The sequence below is a fragment of the Cibotium barometz genome, chromosome 53 (assembly GCF_041138505.1).
Source record: "Cibotium barometz isolate CiBa-2024 chromosome 53, ASM4113850v1, whole genome shotgun sequence".
Taxonomy (NCBI): domain Eukaryota; kingdom Viridiplantae; phylum Streptophyta; class Polypodiopsida; order Cyatheales; family Cibotiaceae; genus Cibotium; species Cibotium barometz.
Window position 1 is genome coordinate 9,957,724 of NC_141098.1, and position 22,243 is coordinate 9,979,966.

The 22,243-nt window shown below is 42.4% G+C and overlaps 1 protein-coding gene across 4 annotated transcripts; it reads left to right on the forward strand.

The window, feature by feature from the left end:
• The first annotated feature begins 5,781 nt into the window (after window positions 1-5,781).
• Window positions 5,782-19,573, forward strand: LOC147608268 (calcium/calmodulin-regulated receptor-like kinase 1). 4 transcript variants are annotated; one of them, XM_086788840.1, is made up of 8 exons: window positions 5,782-6,102; window positions 6,589-7,004; window positions 7,091-7,244; window positions 17,804-17,930; window positions 18,033-18,118; window positions 18,309-18,380; window positions 18,486-18,689; window positions 18,893-19,573. In XM_086788840.1, exons 2-8 carry the CDS (start codon window positions 6,670-6,672, stop codon window positions 19,175-19,177), a joined length of 1,263 nt encoding a protein of 420 aa, XP_086644966.1. In that variant the 5' UTR covers window positions 5,782-6,102; window positions 6,589-6,669; the 3' UTR covers window positions 19,178-19,573. The 4 variants fall into 4 exon arrangements, with proteins under 4 accessions (XP_086644966.1, XP_086644965.1, XP_086644968.1 ...); XM_086788839.1 differs by having other exon boundaries at window positions 18,309-18,689; window positions 18,893-19,554; XM_086788841.1 differs by lacking the exon at window positions 5,782-6,102 and having other exon boundaries at window positions 6,866-7,004; window positions 7,095-7,244; window positions 18,309-18,689; window positions 18,893-19,554.
• The last annotated feature ends 2,670 nt before the right edge of the window (window positions 19,574-22,243 follow it).

Genomic DNA, 22,243 nt, shown 5'->3' on the forward strand with positions numbered 1-22,243 from the left:
TGCAAGACATGAATTGTACCACTAGGCTACACAACCACATTGTTAACATCTGAATATTTCAAATATGTAAGCGACCATTTTTTGATAGCAAATGCTTTAATTTATTGCTATATTGGTTTTTCTAATTGCATTGTTTTTTAATAGATTTAGATATACGATTTTTTGACTTACTAAGGTTATTTTTATTATAATTATGAAATAAAACATTAATCAATATGTATATGTTTATGCTCCACAAATTGGTACAAATATGAAAGCGTACCTACTACTAAAGAAATAAAAATGAATATAACTCCTAGCATTGTGCATTGCAAAGCATTGAATTCCAGGAAATTAAACCCTAAGAAAAATAATAATGTTAATAGGTCCATCTTGTTACTTTTTTTTGGGGTGATTTCCTACACATAGACACACGTGCGCATGCACGCACACACACACGCATGCTGGCACACACACATGTGCACGTGCACACACACATGCATCACTCATCTTTTTTTTTTTGTTTTGGTGATTTCCTACATCCCCCCACCCCCCCCCCCACACACACACGCATGCATCCCTTACCACGATGGAACTCCCCATCTCGTTACTTTTTTTTTGGGTGATTTCCTATATCCCCCCCCCCCACACACACAACCTAGGACCTCACCATGGTAGCCCAACATCCAGTTGCGCCACATGATGTCGTCATCTTGTTACTATTTGGAAAAGATAAAAATAAGGTTTTTATTTGGGAAGGAGTTCTTTCACTTTGGTAGCGTACACTCCACACACTTCCACCTCTCCCCATCACCACCCCCTTGCCCTCTTTCTCTCTCACGCATTCTCTCTAAGACAGAGTGAGAGATGCATGCTCCTTATCGCTTTTGGCCACTCCTAATTTTAAAGGTCAATCGTGTGATGGTAATTTAAACTAGATACCGGACATAGATTATCTCCAATTCATGCAAGGTTTTTTCCTAGTAGGTGATTTAAAGGGTTTCGATCAATTTCACCTCTCTCTCTCTCTCTCTCTCTCTCTCTCTCTCTCTCTCACACACACACACACACACACACACACACACACACACACATATTTACACGCATGGTAAAGGGTAGCTCTCTCTCTCTCTCTCTCTCTCTCTCTCTCTCTCTCTCTCTCTCTCTCCTCTCTCTCTCTCTCTCTCTCTCTCTCTCTCTCTCTCTCTCTCTCTCTCACACACACACACACACACACACACACACATATTTACACGCACGCACGCGCGCATGCACACACGCACATGCACATGCTTGTAAGTTTGCTTGGGAATATAATGGAAGTTTTAGATCATAATATGGTATCTTTGTAAATGAGTTGCAATGATAGTTGTAAATGAGTTGCAATGTGTGTAGTGCTCAACATCTCGTAGGTGTTACAGTAGAGGGAGAGGAGTAGACGAATATAAGAAGTGTAGAGAGAGAAACCGCTTACCTTAACACCAAAAAGCGCTCGTGCAAAAATGCTCACCAAAAAAATACACCCGCGGTGTCAATGGGCCACATCAAAGGTTATCAAGAGAACAATGTATAATCCATCGCGGCGATGTGTAAACCATTTCTTTAACAAAGTTGTGCTTTTTTAATGATATTTTGATGGGGTGATCCACCGTGTATTTTCAATTTTATTTGCTTTTCATAAAGTAACTAGCACTATAATGAGAATACAAATTGTTGAAATTTTTGACATTTCCATGTATGATCTCGAGCAAACTTCATATTCAATTCCAATCCTGCTTACCATTCCAAAAAAGTCATTAGAAAATGCATATTCTTAAAAAAACTCATCATTCATTACAATGTAGCCTTAATGGGATCATAGTACTATGATCCCAAAAAAATTTGTACTTTTCCACCTAGATTAGATGTGATGTAAATATTTTATTTTTCAATAAAATATCTATTTTCTTATGCAAAAAACTAGACTAAACAAAGAGAACCATAACTAAGTAATATATTACAATGCAAGAATTGTAAACTACAAAAGCCTATCCCTTCAAACATTGTGTCATATATATTCAACCGTAGTCTATTTTGACTAATATAGATGATCTGAATACTATAATAATTACAAAAAGCCTGTTCCTTCAAACATTGTGTTATACATATTCAAGCATATTCTATTTTGATTAATATAGAAGATAGGAATACTATTGCTTGGGAGGGGAACGTACACGATACTATATATCATGTGTGCTCTGTGTGTGTGTGTGTGTGTGTGTGTATCTTTGTCTCTGTGTGTTTCTCTCTCTCTCTCTCTCTCTCTCTCTCTCTCTCTCTCTCTCTCTCCCCCCCCCCCCCCTCTCTCTCTCTCTCTCTCTCTCTCTCTCTCTCTCTCACACACACACACACACACACACACACACACACACACACACACACGAACATGCACGTGTGCACGAATGCATGCACACACATTATTATTAAATGAATAATATATTTACCTATCTAGAGGCACATAATGGCCCCTTTTATTTAGACAATGCAATTAATCTCTAAGAGATAGCATTGATCTCCAAGTCTATATCCTTAAGGATTCCAGGAAATTAAACCCTAAGAAAAATAATAATGTTAATAGGTCCATCTTTTTACTTTTTTTTTGGGTGATTTCCTACACAGACACACGTGCGCATGGACACGCACATGCACATGCATGCACACACACATGCACGTACACACACACACACACGCATGCTGGCACACACACACATGCATCACTCATCTTTTTTTTTTTGGTGATTTCCTACATCCCCCTACCCCCCACACACACACGCACATGCATCCCTTATCAGGATGGAACTCCCCATCTCGTTACTTTTTTTTTGGGTGATTTCCTATATCCCCTCCCCCACACACACACAACCTAGGACCTCACCATGGTAGCCCAACATCCAGTTGCGCCACATGATGTCGTCATCTTGTTACTATTTGGAAAAGATAAAAATAAGGTTTTTATTTGGGAAGGAGTTCTTTCACTTTGGTAGCGTACACTCCACACACTTCCACCTCTCACCATCACCACCCCCTTGCCCTCTTTCTCTCTCACGCATTCTCTCTAAGAGAGAGTGAGAGATACATGCCCCTTATCGCTTTTGGCCACCACTCCTAATTTTCAAGGTCAATCGTGTGATGGCAATTTAAACTAGATACCGGACATAGATTATCTTCAATTCATGCAAGGTTTTTTCCTAGTAGGTTTTAAAGGGTTTCAATCAATTTCACCTCTCTCTCTCTCTCTCGCTCTCTCTCGCTCTCTCGCTCGCATGGTAAAGGGTAGCGCTCTCTCTCTCTCTCTCTCTCTCTCTCTCTCTCTCTCTCTCTCTCACACACACACACACACACATTTACACACACGCACGCACATGCACATGCTTGTAAGTTTGCTTGGGAATATAACGGAAGTTTTAGATCATAATATGGTATCGTTGTAAATGAGTTGCAATGATAGTTGTAAATGAGTTGCAATGTGTGTAGTGTTCAACATCTCGTAGGTGTTACAGTAGAGGGAGAAGAGTAGACGAATATAAGAAGTGTAGAGAGAGAAACCGCTTACCTTAACACCAAAAAGCGCTCGTGCAAAAATGCTCACCAAAAAAATACACCCAGTGTCAATGGGCCACATCAAAGGTTATCAAGAGAACAATGTATAATCCATCGGCGATGTGTAAACCATTTCTTTAACAAAGTTATGCTTTTTTAATGATATTTTGATGGGGTGATCCACCGTGTATTTTCAATTTTTTTTGCTTTTCATAAAGCAACTAGCACTATAATAAGAATATAAATTGTTGAAATCTTTGACATTTCCATGTATGATCTCGAGCAAACTTCATATTCAATTCCAGTCGTGATTACCATTCCAAAAAAGTCATTAGAAAATGCATATTCTTCAAAAAACTCATCATTCATTACAATGTAACCTTAATGGGATCATAGTACTATGATGCTAAAAAAATTTGTACTTTTCCACCTAGATTAGATGTGATGTAAACACACACACACACACACACACACACACACACACACACGAACATGCACGTGTGCACGTACACATGCACACACACATTATTATTAGATGAATAATATATTCATCCAAGTACTATCTACTATTTACCTATCTAAAGGCACATAATGGCCCCTTTTATTTAGATAATGCAATTAATCTCTAAGAGAGTACCTTCGCGACGCTTCCTTCTTTAAAAAATGCAACATAATCCATAAACCCTTGATTGCAAGACACGAATTGTACCACTAGGCTACACTACCACATTGTTAACATCTGAATATTTCAAATATATAAGCGACCCTTTTTGATAGCACATGCTTTAATTTATTGCTATATTGTTTTTTCTAATTGCATTGTTTTTTAATAGATTTAAATATACGATTTTTTGACTTACTAAGGTTATTTTTATTATGATTATGAAATAAAACATTAATCAATATGTATATGTTTGTGCTTCACAAATTGGTACAAATACGAAAGCATTAAGAAAAACAATAATGTTAATAGGTCCATCTTGTTACTTTTTTTTTTGGGTGATTTCCTACACATAGACACACGTGCGCATGCACGTGCACACACACCTACACGCGCACACATGCATGCATGCACACACACACACACATGCATCACTCATCTTTTTTTTTTTCGTTTTGGTGATTTCCTACATCCCCCCCCCCCACACACACATGCATCCCTTATCAGGATGGAACTCCCCATCTCGTTACTTTTTTTTTTGGGTGATTTCCTACATCCCCACACACACACACACGCACGCACGCGCACACACACACACACAACCTAGGACCTCACCATGGTAGCCCAACATGTAGTTGCGCCACATGATGTCGTCATCTTGTTACTTTTTGGAAAAGATAAAAATAAGGTTTTTATTTAGGAAGGAGTTCTTTCACTTTGGTACCTTACACTCCACACACTTCCACCCCTCCCCATCACCACCCCCTTGCCCTCTTTCGCTCCCACGCATTCTCTCTAAGAGAGAGTGAGAGATGCATGCTCCTTATCGCTTTTGGCCACTCCTAATTTTAAAGGTCAATCGTGTGATGGCAATTTGAACTAGATATTGGACATAGATTATCTCCAATTCATGCAAGGTTTTTTCCTAGTGATTTAAAGGGTTTCGATCAATTTCACCTCTCTCTCAATCTCTTATGATCAAGCTTGTCACATGTGATCTCTCTCTCTCTCTCTCTCTCTCTCTCTCTCTCTCTTTTTCTCTCTCTTAAAGGGTAGTGCTCTCTCTCTCTCTCTCTCACACACACACACACATGCACACGCGCACACACACATGCATGCACACATGCACACACACGCGCACATGCACACACCATGCATGGTTTAGACTAGCTCGCTCTCTCTCTCCCCAAGTGCGGGTGGTTTTGCAATTTGCAAGGAGAGGAAGTTGAGATAAATGTTGTTTTGATCCGTAGTAGCCGACATGGCACTTGCTGCCAGTGGTGGCAACAATTCTTATCTGGGGTTTGATCTGCCCATTGGCCATAGAGAGATGAGTCGTCGACAAGCATTCTTGCGAACACTTGTTGCCACTGGCAGCAAGTGCCATCTCGGCTGCTACGGATCGATTCTATTCATGTGGTAAGATAAGAGTTAAACATTGTTGAATCAATTAACGGGCACTTGAATAAGACACACACACAAGAGAATGTCATTTTGAAAGAATTAAAATGAGGAATTTTCGACGATACAATTTCAAAGGGATGGGTTGAAGGTTGAATTTTGTAGTGGGGAAGGTTCCAAGGCCAAAGGGTGGACTGTTGTCTTTGTCCCACACCACACGCGCACGCGAGAGAGAAATAGCGAGCTTGGTCAGCCCCACCCTCCCGACGCGCTCGTTGGCACACACAGTGGAGCGAAGAAAGGAGAAAAGTCCACCGCAAAGCCCACGTTCAGGCTTCTTCTCCACAAAACCCACCTGCAGCACAGAAATCTCGACTCTTTGAACAGAAACCCTACCTTCATCAGAAAACATAATCCCTGACGCTGCTTGTGCCTTCACGATTCTTCCGCGCAGATCCCGTATGCTGCACACAGCCGCAGAGGTAAGCCACACACTATCTCTATCATACCCTGATCTGCCGAAGGTTTTAGAGTTTCAATGCGATGCCTGTACAATCCTTACCCTTGTTTGCTGCCCCTGTACTCAACCTATCTGCAAAACACACAACTTTTAGTGCCCTCGTGTTAATGGTAAATTGTATGGTCTCTTCTCCACAGAAGAGAGTAACCCCTATTTTTTTAGTACCTCTGTGCTCTCTCTTCTCTCTTAACACACACACACACACACACACACACACACACACACACACACACGTGTTCTCAGAGATCACGAGTCTTGCCATTCCTAGCGGGTCCTACTCACGATGTATGTATACATATGTACGCTTGCACCCAGTGTAAGCTCGTGGAAGTCTGTAAGCACATTCTGGACTGTTCATTTATTTTCCTTCTCGTGACGAAGTTATAAGGATCAAAAAACATGGTTTCAATGCGCTCTCAACCAACAACGGATGTGAATTGCTTTGCAGGATTCTGCAGTTCCTTTTGCAGAGTAGAAGCTCCAAGCAATTATTATTATTATTTATAATATGACAAGGACTTGATTGTACATGGACAAGCTCAGAGGACCATCAGCACTCGGGGGAATCATATTTGCAGCCATCTTTGGTGCCTGTGTTTTATTCACATGCATAGTTTGTTGCATGAAATATTTAATCTCAAGGAAAGGAAGAACAAGATCCAATCAGGAAACTACACGGTCATGCTCTTTACCTATTCGGGTCCATGGTGAAAACACCAGCATGGATCTGTCCGATATGATTCCCCATCATCAGCACTTGCAACCCCACACACTTGCTCTTGGGCCCTTCTCCTTTTGGGGGAGAAGTATGGAAGAGCGCCCACGGTCATCATCACAGGATAGGATCATACAGTTTACTTACAAGTAAGTGCATTATTTGATGGGCAACACATTCAGTTTTTTCTATAGCTTCTCTCAAAGCAGCGTCTGACTTGAACTCATGGTATCAGACAGCTGCAAAAAGCAACAAATAATTTTACAATGATAATTGGAAAAGGAGCATTTGGGCCTGTTTATAAGGCCATGTTGCCAAACACAGCAGTTGCTGCTGTGAAGGTTCTTTCTAACAAATCCAAGCAAGGCGAGAAGGAGTTTCAAAATGAGGTGTGCCACTGTCCTTATACATGGATACATGGAAGCAGTAGAATATGTTCTTTTTGGTGTTGTCAAGTCAGCCTGCCCTGCAAAGTGTGGAATTACAGGAGATTATGCCTTCATAGGGTGGTAAAAGTGTGCTTGGAAGAGTCGTAATGAAACTAAGTGAATTGGTTTGTCATGCTACATAACATAGCGTAAATACCTTGGTTTTGTCATGCATTTCATAACATACCATTTTTAGGTGCTATTTTGAAGATTCGTCCTTTGCCATCTTGGTGTATCAGAGCTTTATCTTACTGGGTTTTCAACGCCAGATTTTTACCGTTGTTTCATTCATGCCAGTAAGAGTGGAGCTACCTTGTGTAAGGCATGATATCAATTGGCACATGCCCATTACCGATGAAGATGTCTGACCGAAACATCCCCCTGTTTCTACCACAAGCCCATTATTGTCTATGCTACAGATCCTTACCCATAGGGGGTGCGCCATACTTGACTCTTTGGGCAGCTATCTGAAATTGGTACCAAACAGTTCTTTTGTTGAGTAAGTGAGTTTACTGGGGAGCCGCTTCTATTGCTGTGTCTATTGGGATGTCATCACACAGCTGATGATCGCTGCACCTTAGTGGGGAGAAACTGCACATTGCGCTCCGACAAAGCTGTTCTAGCCAGCCTGCCGAGCAAAAGGATCAGCATTCACTGCCATTAGAGAAATCAGGCAGCCTATGTGCAGTGTGGATCATGAACAAATTATTTCACACACATGCTGGCAACATGGGCACTAGCTTGAGATGTCCCTAGTAGGACTCGCCCATGGATCTCATGACTCCATAGTTGCAGGATGGCTCTCTGACCGAAGAATCTGAACAGATGACACCATAGCTCACCACCCAATTGTAGAGTGGAACTAGCTCACACGCAGCGATTGGGTCAGAGGAATCTACATGAACTGCAAGCTAGAGCCGAGAAATTGCCCACATCCCAATCTAAGAATGATCCCACTAAGGGTGGCGTCGAATATGTCACTATCATTGTTGAGCTGATGAACAGTAGATGTGCGTAACTAAAGCTTAGCATCCACTTTTATAGGCTAAGTCAATAATAGTGCTCAGATGCTATTCTTAGCTTCCCAACTATTTTTATAAGCGTTCTTGTAACCTTTATTAATTGGGGTCAATTAATCTAATGCTCTATGATTAATCCAAACCCTAGAGTTTAGATGTTTGTCTTAGGATCCCACATTTCAAATCATATCCATTAGCCCTAGTTAGCTAGTAACTCTAGTTAGTATGGGGATGTAATAATATGCTCACATATATTGTGGTAGGTTTGATCAAATTGACCCATTCATACTTTGGAAAGCTGGGTATTAATTCAAGGCTTTCTCTCTAGTCAAGCATTCATACACATGCCACATGCCTCCTTCACGAGTCAATAGTATGATTGGCTTTGTTGGAAGAATGAATTTACTTTAACTAGATGCATGTGAGAATATGCAAGCATCAAAATCTACAAATAATCTAGGCTAGTGTAGGAGCTCGGCCGAGAGGTGTGACACTCGACAGAGCCATTGAGTTATGTAGAGCTCGACGCCCCAAACCCCATGGCCCTTGCCCACGGCCATGCCACCACAAGAGGATCTGGGCCATCATCGCAGGACCTTCTCACGTCGGCTCAGTTTTACCATCTTGAGCACCATGTCACAGCGGCCCATGAGGGATGCATTAGGGTGATATGAGAGCTCTCTGCTCGTGTACCTAGATCAGATTTTATAGTTCTAGATTTTTGTTATCTTTCTTTATTACTATTTTGTACCCAAGATGATGTACCTCATGGATATGCTGTAACCTTTTGGTCTCATAGGTCATTTTGGCCTTTTGAAGACGTTAATACAACTTTCTTTCTTTGTTTCTTGCTTTCTCTCTCTCGCTTGCACCAAGATCTTGGAAATGGGAGGCTCTGCATTAGAAACTGAATACAATCATGGTCGGTAGGTCAGAGAAGCCAGAGAAGCAGCCCCTAGGCGGATGGATGAAAGATGGGCTAAAAGTTTTCATGGACATCTTGATATGCCAGGAAGATATAGAGGATAGGGAAATTAAAGAGCTCAAGGAAGCCCATGCGACGGAAGTGGGAAAGTGGAAAGCACAAGTTGAAGACCTCAAGGAGGAGCTACAAATAAAGGAAGAAGGGAAAATTAATCCCTCCTTTGCCTTGGGGGTTGAAAGCTTGAAAAACAAAATGCAGGAAGTTTTAGTGGCCACAAAGAAGGAGATGGAGAAAGGGTGGGCCGCGGTAGTTAAGTAAGAAGTAGAGAAAGAATGGACTGAAGTGGTGAGCAAACACCCCCCCCACCCACTCCCATTATAGATGGTACCTTGGAAGAGGAGAAGAGGAAGGTCCACGCTCTTCATGTGAGGGTGACAGAACGTAAGGAGGGGGAATCCCCCAAGGGTGATGCTCTAGCCCCATGAAAGAAACTCAAAGTGGAAGGGACCCCTTATGTGGACACATGGCGTGTGGGAAGGGACCCCTTATGTGGACACATGGCGCGTGGGACGGGACACCTCATGGGAGTGTCCCCTCATCTTGAAATTTTTGGACCTTGCTAGCTGAGAGGCCTTCATGGACACACGGACAGCTCTCCAAGGGGGAAAGATATATCCAGGGAATGATCTTACCCAAACCCAGGTAGAGTATAGATGAGCGAAAATGCCCAAGGTGCACGAGGTCTGCAAGGCGGGGAAGTAGGTAGCATACACAAATAGGGGCGCAGGGTCTGTGGAAAACCACACGTGGAGCTGGTAGATTGGAACTGCAATGGGACACTATGGTTGAACATTGGGGGACTTAGGGAAGTTTTTATAGAGAGGGACATCATCTTCTTCACACAGAGACCAATCAAAGAGCCCGGATAGAGGGCTACCATACATTTCTGGCTATGAGTGGGCATCCACCTACCGAAAGGAGACACGGACATGCGGTGGGGTACGCGGGCTTGGCGGAGTGGCGGTACTATTGAGGACACACCAACAGCCCATGATCACCATAGTCTGCATGGACATAGAGGCTGTAAGCCCAACGGAGCGTGCAGTAACAGATGCAACCACGTGTACGAGAGATAGAGAGAGAGAAGGGGGAAGCAAGATGGGAATAGGGGATTTACACGGTACACCACACTAAGCGGGGAATAGGCCCTGCCCCCTCTTTAGGAATTTATTTCAAGAACAATCCACGGGCTTTCCCAAGCCACGATCAATACAACAAATGAATACAATGTCAAACAAAGATGTCGATGGCGAGGCACAAGATATCTGATGCCGAGCTCACCTCGAGGATGACCCACAAGAAACTTACACGGGGCTAGTACCAAAATCCAAAGAATCCAACTGATGTTCTCAAGTATCAAAAAGCTCTTTCTTCCCAATCCAATCCTTTCACTAATAAAGGAGGAGGTGGCAGTTCTTCAAACGGAAACAACTCCCCTCCCAAAGAAGGCGGCTGGATGGAAGTGTTAGCCAATAGCTGGTGGTGAAGGAGTAAACGGGCAACCAAACCGGTGACAAAAAATCCAGCAAGGAGGCAAAAACTCCGATTTTGGAGCCGCGGAGATGCTGGCGCGGTAGGTGGCAAAAGTTGGCTTTGGGCTGGCAGCGGCGCTAGCGAAGATGGCCCTGGGCGGCGGCGGCTCTGGGTGGCGCTTCTTCACAGGCGTTGGTGCTGCAAAGGGCTGTAGAAGTAGCACACGAGGGTTGATGATGTTCTTGCTTTTCCCAAGGAGTTCTCCACGTGCTTCTTCTATGAGTCTCTCAAGATTTCTTCAATGCTCCACCAAGAGGGTGCTTGGTTCTTTAAATACTTGAGGGGAGGCATGCTTTTACCATGCTTTGCTTTTGTTTTTACCACTTGGCTTTTGCTTTTATTTTAACAATAAGCAAAGTTCTTGATTTTAACTTCACGGCCTTGCTTTTTGGCCTTGGAGCTACTTTTTGAAAGAGCGTCTTATAGCTTTTTTGACTCAGTTCAACGAGCTCTTTCCAATGGTGTCCTCAACTTTTTGGTCAACAAAGTTTGACTTTTGCTTTTTCTTGCTTTTTGACCCAGACAAGTGCTTTTTCCCATTCCAACTTTAGGAACCTTGTTTTCATGTGTTCATCATCCTGTCCATGTGTCCGGGCATGAGTTTAATTATGAGAAAATAGCATGGAGGACCGAATAGTTACATTCCCTCCCTCTTATATCACAGTTGTCCTCAACTGTGGCAAAGATATGGTACTAGCCCCATCTGGTGCTCTTGTGCATCTGATCTTTCCTGATATATATATGGTGCCTTTTGCTCTTGTGGCAACATCTTTGTGCCTTTCTTTGACCGATGTTATTCTTCATAACCTGTAGCCTGGATTAGAAAATAAATGTATACTCACCTTCTTCAAAAACTAGACACAAGCTAGTCAACAAACAAGTATGTATCATTCGCGTCTACTGGGTATTCCAAGTACTGGCCAGGTAATCTGGAACCCAGTGGACTATCACATGCCATAAATCCAAGCATTGTCCACGCATCAAAAACAGCACACAAAGTCAAAGAAATTCAGACATACATCAGTATGCAATGCACAAATATCGATCCTCCTGTTCATGGATTGTCCTGTCTGGTTTCATCGAAACTGTGTTGAGCCATCTGGTCACTAGGACTACTCAGCCTTTTCCTCATGGCCATTTGGTCACTGGGACCGCCTGAGAGTCATAAGTAGTCATGTGGGCCATGTGGTCGCATTGACTACCCGACTATGAAATCCAATACAGTCATCTGGGTGGGCTATCTGGTCGCAATGACCGCTCGATTGTGAAATCCAATGCAGTCATCTAGGCCATCTGGTCGCAATGACCGTCCGATTGCAAAGTCCAAATATATATGGCATCGTTGCCATCAATGGGTCTTCTGGCATCGTTGCCTCCCATTTACAAATGTTACTCCTTGGGCCTTTTGGCATCGTTGCCACCCAAGCATGTCCAAATAACCATTATGAGCAAAACAATGATCAATTCCAGTTCAATATATATATATATATATGTGTGTGTGTGTGTGTGTGTGTGTACATACATACATACATATATATCTATATATATATTGTGTGTGTGTGTGTGTGTACATACATACATACATCTCTCTCTCTCTCTCTCTCTCTCTCTCTATATATATATATATATATATATATATATATATATAGTTCTAGAGATCCTCATCTAAAACTGTCATGAACTGTTACATAGCCTTCATGATACATAACTGCTCCAAAAAAACTTCATGGCAGGATGTCAATTTGATGATCTTCTAGTCTCTTTAGCTTCTTGATTTGTCAAGTTGGGACAATTTGCAGTGAAGTGTCCTTTCTTTCCACATTGGAAACACTTCCCTTCTTTGGTATATTCTTCGAGTTGCTTAAGAGACAATTTTCTTCGAAAGGGTGGAGGTTTGTCCTCACTCCTATTGTTCTTTTCTTGTGACTCGGTTCTTGATGGGGATCTGTCTCTAAACTTCTTCCTTTGAGATGAGTCACGATTCTGATTCTTTGATTTATCCACCATCCAAGGCATATGTAGAGCTTCGGCTTGCAAAGCATTATCTAGGGCTTCTTCCAAAGTTTTAGGTCCCAAGTATGTATGCATACATACAATGAAGAGGGCTTAGAGATACAATCCCTCCCTCTTAAATCTTTCTTGATAGCAAAATGTCACAAAAATATGTTCCATTATAGTTCTAGAGATCCTCATCTAAAACTGTCATGAGTTGTTACATAGCCTTCATGATACAAAACTGCTCCAAAAAATCTTCATGGCAAGATGTCAATCTGATGATCTTCTAGTCTCTTTAGCTTCTTGATCTGTCAAGTTGGGACAATTTGCAGCCAAGTGTCCCTTCTTTCCACATTGGAAACACTTCCCTTCTTTGGTATATTCTTTGAGTTGCTTAAGAGACAATTTTGTTCGAAAGGGTGGAGGTTTGTACTCACTCCTACTGTTCTTTTCTTGTGACTCGGTTCTTGATGGGGATCGGTCTCTAAACTTCTTCCTTTGAGATGAGTCGCGATTCTGATTCTTTGATTTATCCACCATCCAAGGCATATGTAGAGCTTCGGCTTGCAAAGCTTTATCTTGGGCTTCTTCCAAAGTTTTAGGTCCCAACATATAGACTGCTTGATAAAGCTTTGGTTGCAATCCATTGACAAACTTTCGCATTTCCATCAATGGTGGGATAGGAGTATATGAGGTAAACTTCAATGAGACGGTTGAAAAGTTATAAAGATATGTTGCTACACTTTCTCCCGCTTTTTTCTTTACCTCGTCCCATTCCTTCTGTACATCTGCTTCAAAGGTAGCGGGAAGGAACTTCTTGTTGAACATGGTTTTGAAATCAGCCCATGAGGTATGGCAGTACCACATGGATACTGTCATGAGGCTTATAGAGGATGGTTTCATATTGAGGGCTAGATATCTTGATATATACAAGTCACATGCCATGCGGATGGCAGTGGGTGTCATCGCACTGCCTGAGGATAGAGACTGGGAGAGCCATGTAGGTACCTCGTGAGGAGAGGATATGTAGTATATGCTAGAGGGAGGTTGAGTCAGACAAGCACTTCATATACAAGTGCACCATATATTATGAAATCCAAGGGAGGTTCCACTGTCACTTCAGAGAGGGGTTTGGACCCTTATCCAGGATCATGGTTTATCTAGATCAGCGGTGCCTAGGCTTCTTCCTACTAGAGCTTCATCACCATAGAGACTCACTGATTAGGGAGTCAAGACCCCGTGGGAGACAATCCAGCCCGGCCTGAGGCGACAATCACTTAGTTCTTCCGACCACAAGAGGATGCCACACCAGCCATGGATGGCATACCAACAGCCTCATCAAACTAGACATTCTTGAGTGGCCGACCTCCTGCCAGACCTCCCTGTGTGACTCTTGATCGGGCCACGGCACTATAGCGAGTCTGACGTCCCATAGTCCCTGTACCTCGCCAACAACACAGACATCAGCCCCAGCTTGAGGAGATCTTGGAGAGGCACAGAGTCACCTTCCCACACCCAGCGGATTGCAGAGCCTTCTACAGGCTACCCCCATGCTTGATATCCTTGATGGCTACCGCGGGGTTAGCTCAATAGGCTGTATGATGATGTTGATCCCATTTTGTATCATATGGCTCGGATTTGACATTCCCAGCTCATAGCTTCAGTCTTTGTTTTCTTTTGTACCATGATGAGATTAGATTGACACTATTGTATCACTTTTGGTTGCATAGACCCATTGGTTCTTTTGAAGACGTTTAATATAATTCTCTCTCTCTCTCTCTCTCTCTCTCTCTCTCTCTCTCTCTCTGAATAAAACCTAACAATGAAGTAGTGTCATGTGCATCACAGATGCCATGGACATTCTCAGGAGTATATGAGGTAAATTTCAATGAGACGGTTGAAAAGTTATAAAGATATGTTGCTACACTTTCTCCCGCTTTTTTCTTTACCTCGTCCCATTCCTTCTGTACATCTGCTTCAAAGGTAGCGGGAAGGAACTTCTTGTTGAACATGGTTTTGAAATCAGCCCATGAGGTATGGCAGTACCACATGGATACTGTCATGAGGCTTATAGAGGATGGTTTCATATTGAGGGCTAGATATCTTGATATATACAAGTCACATGCCATGCGGATGGCAGTGGGTGTCATCGCACTGCCTGAGGATAGAGACTGGGAGAGCCATGTAGGTACCTCGTGAGGAGAGGATATGTAGTATATGCTAGAGGGAGGTTGAGTCAGACAAGCACTTCATATACAAGTGCACCATATATTATGAAATCCAAGGGAGGTTCCACTGTCACTTCAGAGAGGGGTTTGGACCCTTATCCAGGATCATGGTTTATCTAGATCAGCGGTGCCTAGGCTTCTTCCTACTAGAGCTTCATCACCATAGAGACTCACTGATTAGGGAGTCAAGACCCCGTGGGAGACAATCCAGCCCGGCCTGAGGCGACAATCACTTAGTTCTTCCGACCACAAGAGGATGCCACACCAGCCATGGATGGCATACCAACAGCCTCATCAAACTAGACATTCTTGAGTGGCCGACCTCCTGCCAGACCTCCCTGTGTGACTCTTGATCGGGCCACGGCACTATAGCGAGTCTGACGTCCCATAGTCCCTGTACCTCGCCAACAACACAGACATCAGCCCCAGCTTGAGGAGATCTTGGAGAGGCACAGAGTCACCTTCCCACACCCAGCGGATTGCAGAGCCTTCTACAGGCTACCCCCATGCTTGATATCCTTGATGGCTACCGCGGGGTTAGCTCAATAGGCTGTATGATGATGTTGATCCCATTTTGTATCATATGGCTCGGATTTGACATTCCCAGCTCATAGCTTCAGTCTTTGTTTTCTTTTGTACCATGATGAGATTAGATTGACACTATTGTATCACTTTTGGTTGCATAGACCCATTGGTTCTTTTGAAGACGTTTAATATAATTCTCTCTCTCTCTCTCTCTCTCTCTCTCTCTCTCTCTCTCTCTCTCCTGAATAAAACCTAACAATGAAGTAGTGTCATGTGCATCACAGATGCCATGGACATTCTCAGGGCTAGAAGAGGCAAATAGATAAAGACCATGAACCAGTAGAAGATGGACATGGAGCAGGACTTGGAGCAAAGCATGGATCAGAGGGCTGTCGGCTGCAAGAAAGAGGATGCTGGCTGCCAGAAGAGGTGTCGGCTGACGTCAGCAAAGTGTGGGCAGCAGGCGCATCAAGAACATCTAGTCGGCTGCATTAAATGGATTTTTTATGAACTTGTAGCTGGCCGACCAGCAGTCGGCCAGTTCCCCATGTATTCCAAGGGCTATAAATAGCCCCCCTTGCTCTATGTTTTAGTCATTCAGCCCACTAGGGGTTTGGATCCTTAGAGGTCCCATAGGGGACAGATTTTAGGGTTAACCACCTTTTTATGAAGGCAGCCCATGGCTGCAAGATATGTACCTTTTTGTACCATAGTATATACTGAATTTCCAGCACTTCGCTCTCTCTCTACCTGCGTTTTTGCATCAGATGGTGCGTTTTTTGCATCAGAAGGTTTTCCAAGAGTGTTTAGGGCTGAAAGAAGACTACCCAGAGCTTCCGCGTGTTACATTGGTATCAGAGCATCAGGCTCAGCAAAGCTAAACACTGAATCAGTCCCAGATGATGGTGTACAGGTCCAAGGCACAGGAAAGTACATGGATTCGAAGCCCAAGGCGAGAACACAGATTGGGAAGAACTCCCAGGAGGTTTGTTGGTGGTGTTCCACAGTGCCAGATGGGGATGGCAGTTCCGTGAGCCAAATAGGTTCTCAGGTAACGGTCCCAAGGGAGGTTGATCCTCCAAGGGTGATGTGAGAGTGCCAGACTCAGTTCCAGGAATGAAGACCAAGACGGTGTTCAGAGTCAGGGCAGGAATGGATTGTGGACAAGAGGAAGACCAAATGCATAGATCTTCATCAGAGATAGAGTGGTTTGGAGAACAGGCCGGGTTTTCAGAGAAAAAGGTTTGCCAGGGATGGAAGATGATAGCGGGACTTCGGGACAGGATTGGGATGATGACAGTCATCCAAGAGCAGGTTGGATTCCCGTCATCAAGTTTAGCAGAGGGGGATGTCATGTGCATCACAGATGCCATGGACATTCTCAGGGCTAGAAGAGGCAAACAGATAAAGACCATGAACCAGTAGAAGATGGACATGGAGCAGGACTTGGAGCAAAGCATGGATCAGAGGGCTGTCGGCTGCAAGAAAGAGGATGCTGGCTGCCAGAAGAGGTGTCGGCTGACGTCAGCAAAGTGTGGGCAGCAGGCGCATCAAGAACATCTAGTCGGCTGCATTAAATGGATTTTTTATGAACTTGTAACTGGCCGACCAGCAGTTGGCCAGTTCCCCATGTATTCCAAGGGCTATAAATAGCCCCCCTTGCTCTATGTTTTAGTCATTCAGCCCACTAGGGGTTTGGATCCTTAGAGGTCCCATAGGGGACAGATTTTAGGGTTAACCACCTTTTTATGAAGGCAGCCCATGGCTGCAAGATATGTACCTTTTTGTACCATAGTATATACTGAATTTCCAGCACTTCGCTCTCTCTCTACCTGCGTTTTTGCATCAGATGGTGCGTTTTTTGCATCAGAAGGTTTTCCAAGAGTGTTTAGGGCTGAAAGAAGACTACCCAGAGCTTCCGCGTGTTACAAGTAGTCTTTCAGCCCCTAACTAAGCCTGTTTCCAGCAAGGCTCGGTATTCTTGTGCTGCAGTGCAGTGGTAGCATGTGTACCCTAGGAAAGCATTGAGTAGTTTAGTTTTGTGTGTGAGAGATACATGGGGTCTCCCCTGTTATTTTTATACATGAAGTGCAAAAGCTCTACTTCACAAAGAAAGGGATCTTGCAAACTTTATGACTTGATTTTATCGTTTGTGTAGTTTGTCGTCAATACTCTCTGTTCCTACTGAGCTTGCCCTTCTATCTAATAGACAATTTTCTGTCTTGTTCATGACAGGTTATGCTACTTGGTAGATTGCACCACAGGAATTTATTGAATCTTGTCGGATATTGTATAGATGGAGGCCATCGACTTCTAGCCTATGATTACATGAGTAATAGAAGTCTAGACTTGAGACTGCATGGTAGGATTCATTCTCTTTCTTTGTGCTGCCATATCAATCACAGACATTAAACCTTTGTGGTTTGACAGAAAGTTTTCTAACAATGTTCTTTGTTGTGTCTAGATGAGCATTATCAAGTTCTCAGTTGGGGACAACGAGTCTCCATTGCTCAAGATGTAGCAAGGGGAATTGAATACCTTCATGATGGGGTATGTGAACATGGCCAGAGCATTACAGTCTATTAAGTTGTGCTTGATTTGATTAAGGACATTAAGACGATGGCAGGCTGGCAAACTCCATGATACAACCTGTCCAGCTTGCCAAATCCCTGCCCGTTGGTAGATGTCTTACACACAAGCCATGGCAGGTATGTTCATTTTACTGGCTCTGTTGATGCAGGCGGTGCCACCAGTAATCCATCGTGATATCAAGTCTTCAAACATCTTGCTGGATTCCTTCATGGTTGCAAGGGTATCTGCCCGAGCACATAATCTTTTGATGCTAGGAATGGACCTTTATTTGTTTATACATTTGAAGCTATTTCTAGAGTTAAGGTTGCCACTGTGGCGTGTTCAGGTAGCAGATTTTGGGTTGTCAAAGGAGGCTGATCCAGATATACCGGCCTCGGGCATCAAAGGCACATATGGTTATGTTGATCCTGAGTACATTTCCACCAACAGTCTGACTTACAAGAGTGACGTGTACAGCTTTGGTGTGCTGTTGTTTGAACTCATTGCAGCTAGGAGTCCTCTTGAAGGTCTCATGGAGTATGTTGAGCTGGTATGTGTCTTATTTCTCCTTTTGGCCATCTTCTATTATTATTCATCAAATAAAGTACATGATGCATTACTGCAAGCTACGCCATAGGCTTGTTGTGTCAGGGATAACAGTGTACATGTGATGCTGGAGTACCAATCGTACCAGTCTCTTGCACTGCTAAATCCAGCATTCTGAAATTTAACAAAAGACAGTTCTGTGTGCAGATATTGATGTCTAATGAAGCGAGGGAGGTATGGCTTCAGATCTTGGACCCCCGATTGAAAGGGGATTGTGATCTAAAAGAGCTTGGGGAGATGGCGCTAATTGCCACAAAGTGTATTGACAAAGAAGCGAGCAAGCGGCCAAAAATGCGAGAGGTGGTGCAAGCACTGTTGAGACTTGGTCCCAAATCTGAAAGTCCAAGGCTAGATTTCCTCAACGTGCCCTCATTAAAGAATATGGAGGCAATGGATAGAATGGAAAGAGGAGTTGTCACTTCAAAACTCTAGCCATTGATAAAGACACCAGGCAGCAATTGACAAAGAAAAGACTTCCCACTGTGGTGCTAAAGAGCACATGCAACGTTGTCAAAGGACTCTTTTTTTAAGTGTCTATAGGAGCAATGAATGAAAGTGCTTCGTGTTTGCCGATAAAACTTTCTGCATCTCCAAGAATGGGAGACAGAAGAGTACAGAGAGTTCGTCAATGCTGGTGTAGAGAGGAATTCTCTGTGGGTTTGCTTCCCTTAGCTGTGAACGCATTGCCAGGCCATGAGCGTTGTACCATAGATAAACATATAGTCTTGTGTACATCTCAATCAACTGCCTTTGAAGTGCAACCAATGTGTAATGAGGCCATTCTTTTACTAGTGTTGTAATGTCATTCATTCGATGTGTGTTTCAGCATTTTGGGTCATGGAGGAATACACTTACCCTAGCAATGTTAATTGTTGCATAACTTTTGTAGGCTAGATTTTCTTGTGGCCTTCACTGGTTTTCTTTCTCAAAATATTGTTAGCAGCATGAATCTAGGAAGAAGATGACGAGGTGGTAGAATTGAGAAGGAGAGAAGGAAAAAAACACAGCATAAGGACAATATTATACCCTCCTATGTGTACCTTGGATTCTGGATTTACATAGCCATCTTGCTCTTATGTGTAATTTCTTGATTCAAATTCTTCAGTCCCTTGTGCACACACACTAGTAAGTTTCCTGCAACCATCGTAAGCCAAGACCGTCATTATTCTTTGGCTTTTTGATTCAATTTATTGGTTGCATCTGCAATCTTGTGAATGATGGTGTATCTTTATGCTGTGAATCTCTTAAAGACATCTTGACCTCTAGCATCTTGTTTACCTCTTGGACCTTTCGTCCTCGAGGAGTTTGCATTGGTCACAACTGCAATATTGTGAGTGTGTATCTTTATGCCTAAAATCTCCTAAAGACATCTTGTCCTCTAGCATCTTGCTTACCTTTTGGACAATCTAGCATCTTGCTTACCTTGGGGTTGTAACAGTCTCTTCCTCTTAAGGATTTATTGCCCTAAATGACAAACTTAGGATGAAGCTGCCAATTTCGCAAAACAACTAGCGACTCGAGTTTACGATCAATCATAGTCCTTGCTAGAAGGTTCAGCTTTCCAAGTTGGATTTGATGTGCTTTCCTTCATAGAACAATTAGGAACTCTCAAAGAATACGATTGCGTTCTTTGTTTTATATTCCATGATAGTTCCAAAACCAATCACCTTAAATGTTTCCATGGTTTAACTAGAGACTCGATATGATTTATTTGGGGTATGCTTCCCACACTATGCATGTCTACATTATACTTGGTTTTCAATTTCTATGAGTTTGTTAGAATTCATGCTTTGTAAAGTTGCTTACTATACCATGTCATTGCCAATTTCAATTCTTAACAAAGTCCCATCAAAGTACCTTATGTAAAATATATGTAGATTACCAACATTAAAATCAATTTGTGCACCCTTTTTCTCAATAGGTATGAAGAGTGTAATGCATGTCTTTTTACATTACATATCTTGTTGCTACCTCTCAGTTCTGCCATTCTAAAACATCTTGTAACTCTCCTACTCAACTTTATCATAATCATACCAATGTCTCAACTCAGTAAGCTCACACCTCTTCTCCTTAATGGGAATCAAGTGTGCTTCATCTTCTATCACATAAAATTTCTTAGGTACTTGCTTTCCAAATGTTAATTCTTGGAATAAAGTGTGCTTAGGCCCTTTGACCTTGAGCTATGCAAAGGTCCTTAAAGGTTTGATATTTGAACCACCATTTGAACTCATAGATGGATTTGACATGAAGGTGTCTTCACAAATCATTGATGTATTCAATAAAAAATAAAATAAAAAAGAAGTTACTAAGGTTTAAAGGTCTATTTCATGAATTTAAAGAGGTTGTGTGCTATGCGTCTTAGCAACATGCTTACTATCCTTAATGGGGCTCCCTTTAAATTAAATATCAAAATTTACACAAGTGATTTATGGGGTCCTTGATGTACTTTTAAGCCAATAAGTAATATTACACTTTGGATGAGATTAAACTATATACAAGATGCACTTTGAACTCAAGGTGTAAATGTATAATAATAATAATCTATAAAACATTGATACAGTATAATAATAATCTATAAAACATTGATATAGATTCAAATATACATAGTATTGATGCGTACAAGAGTATAGATCCAAGAGATAAATGTATAATAAAAAAATATACCAATGTATCGATGTAAAAACCTAAACTACTTCATTAGGCATCCAAATGGCTATATCTCATCACAATGATGAAAACTAATCATCATTGTCACAATGATCATGTCTCAAGTCATTGCCCTCCTTGGCACATCCTCCCAAATCCTCCTTGTGGATAGTTTTCCCTCTCCCTAAGTAGATCCCTCAACATAGCCCTTGGCCTCCTATATATACACAATATGATTCTTGAGCATTTCTTCATAAGGGTCCACAACCTATGTGGCTAATGGGGATTTTCTTTTCGAGCTTCCAAGAATATCCCGTGAGCTTTTAAATTTATAGTTTTTTTTCAAGACATTGTCACTAGGTTTTGGTGGAGTTTATAATCGATTATTCTCTCTCTCTCTCTCTCTCTCTCTCTCTCTCTCTCTCTCTCTCTCTCAATCACACACCAAAGTGTATGTTGGGTTGCAATAAGTTGCGATAAATCTTTACATGGTGGGGGCTTCCATGTCTTTTATTATTCAAATCTCGCACACCATAAAGCCTTGGCAAAACCAAACATGCTAAAAAAAGATACCTAGGGTCCTCAAAAAGATGTTTGAGGCCCAGTCTATGCTGAGACTAGCTTGTGTCATCATCATCATCACACACACACACACACACACACACACACACACACACATCACCATTATATATATTATTTTTCTAGTGCATAATTTCAGACTTTTGACATAACAAATCGGTAGTATGTTTCAATAAGTTTCGTGATCTCAAATGTTAAAGAAACAAGGTTTGAAAAGCCCTTAGACCTTTTTTTAAAAGAAAAACTCATACAACACACATACACATATAAGAT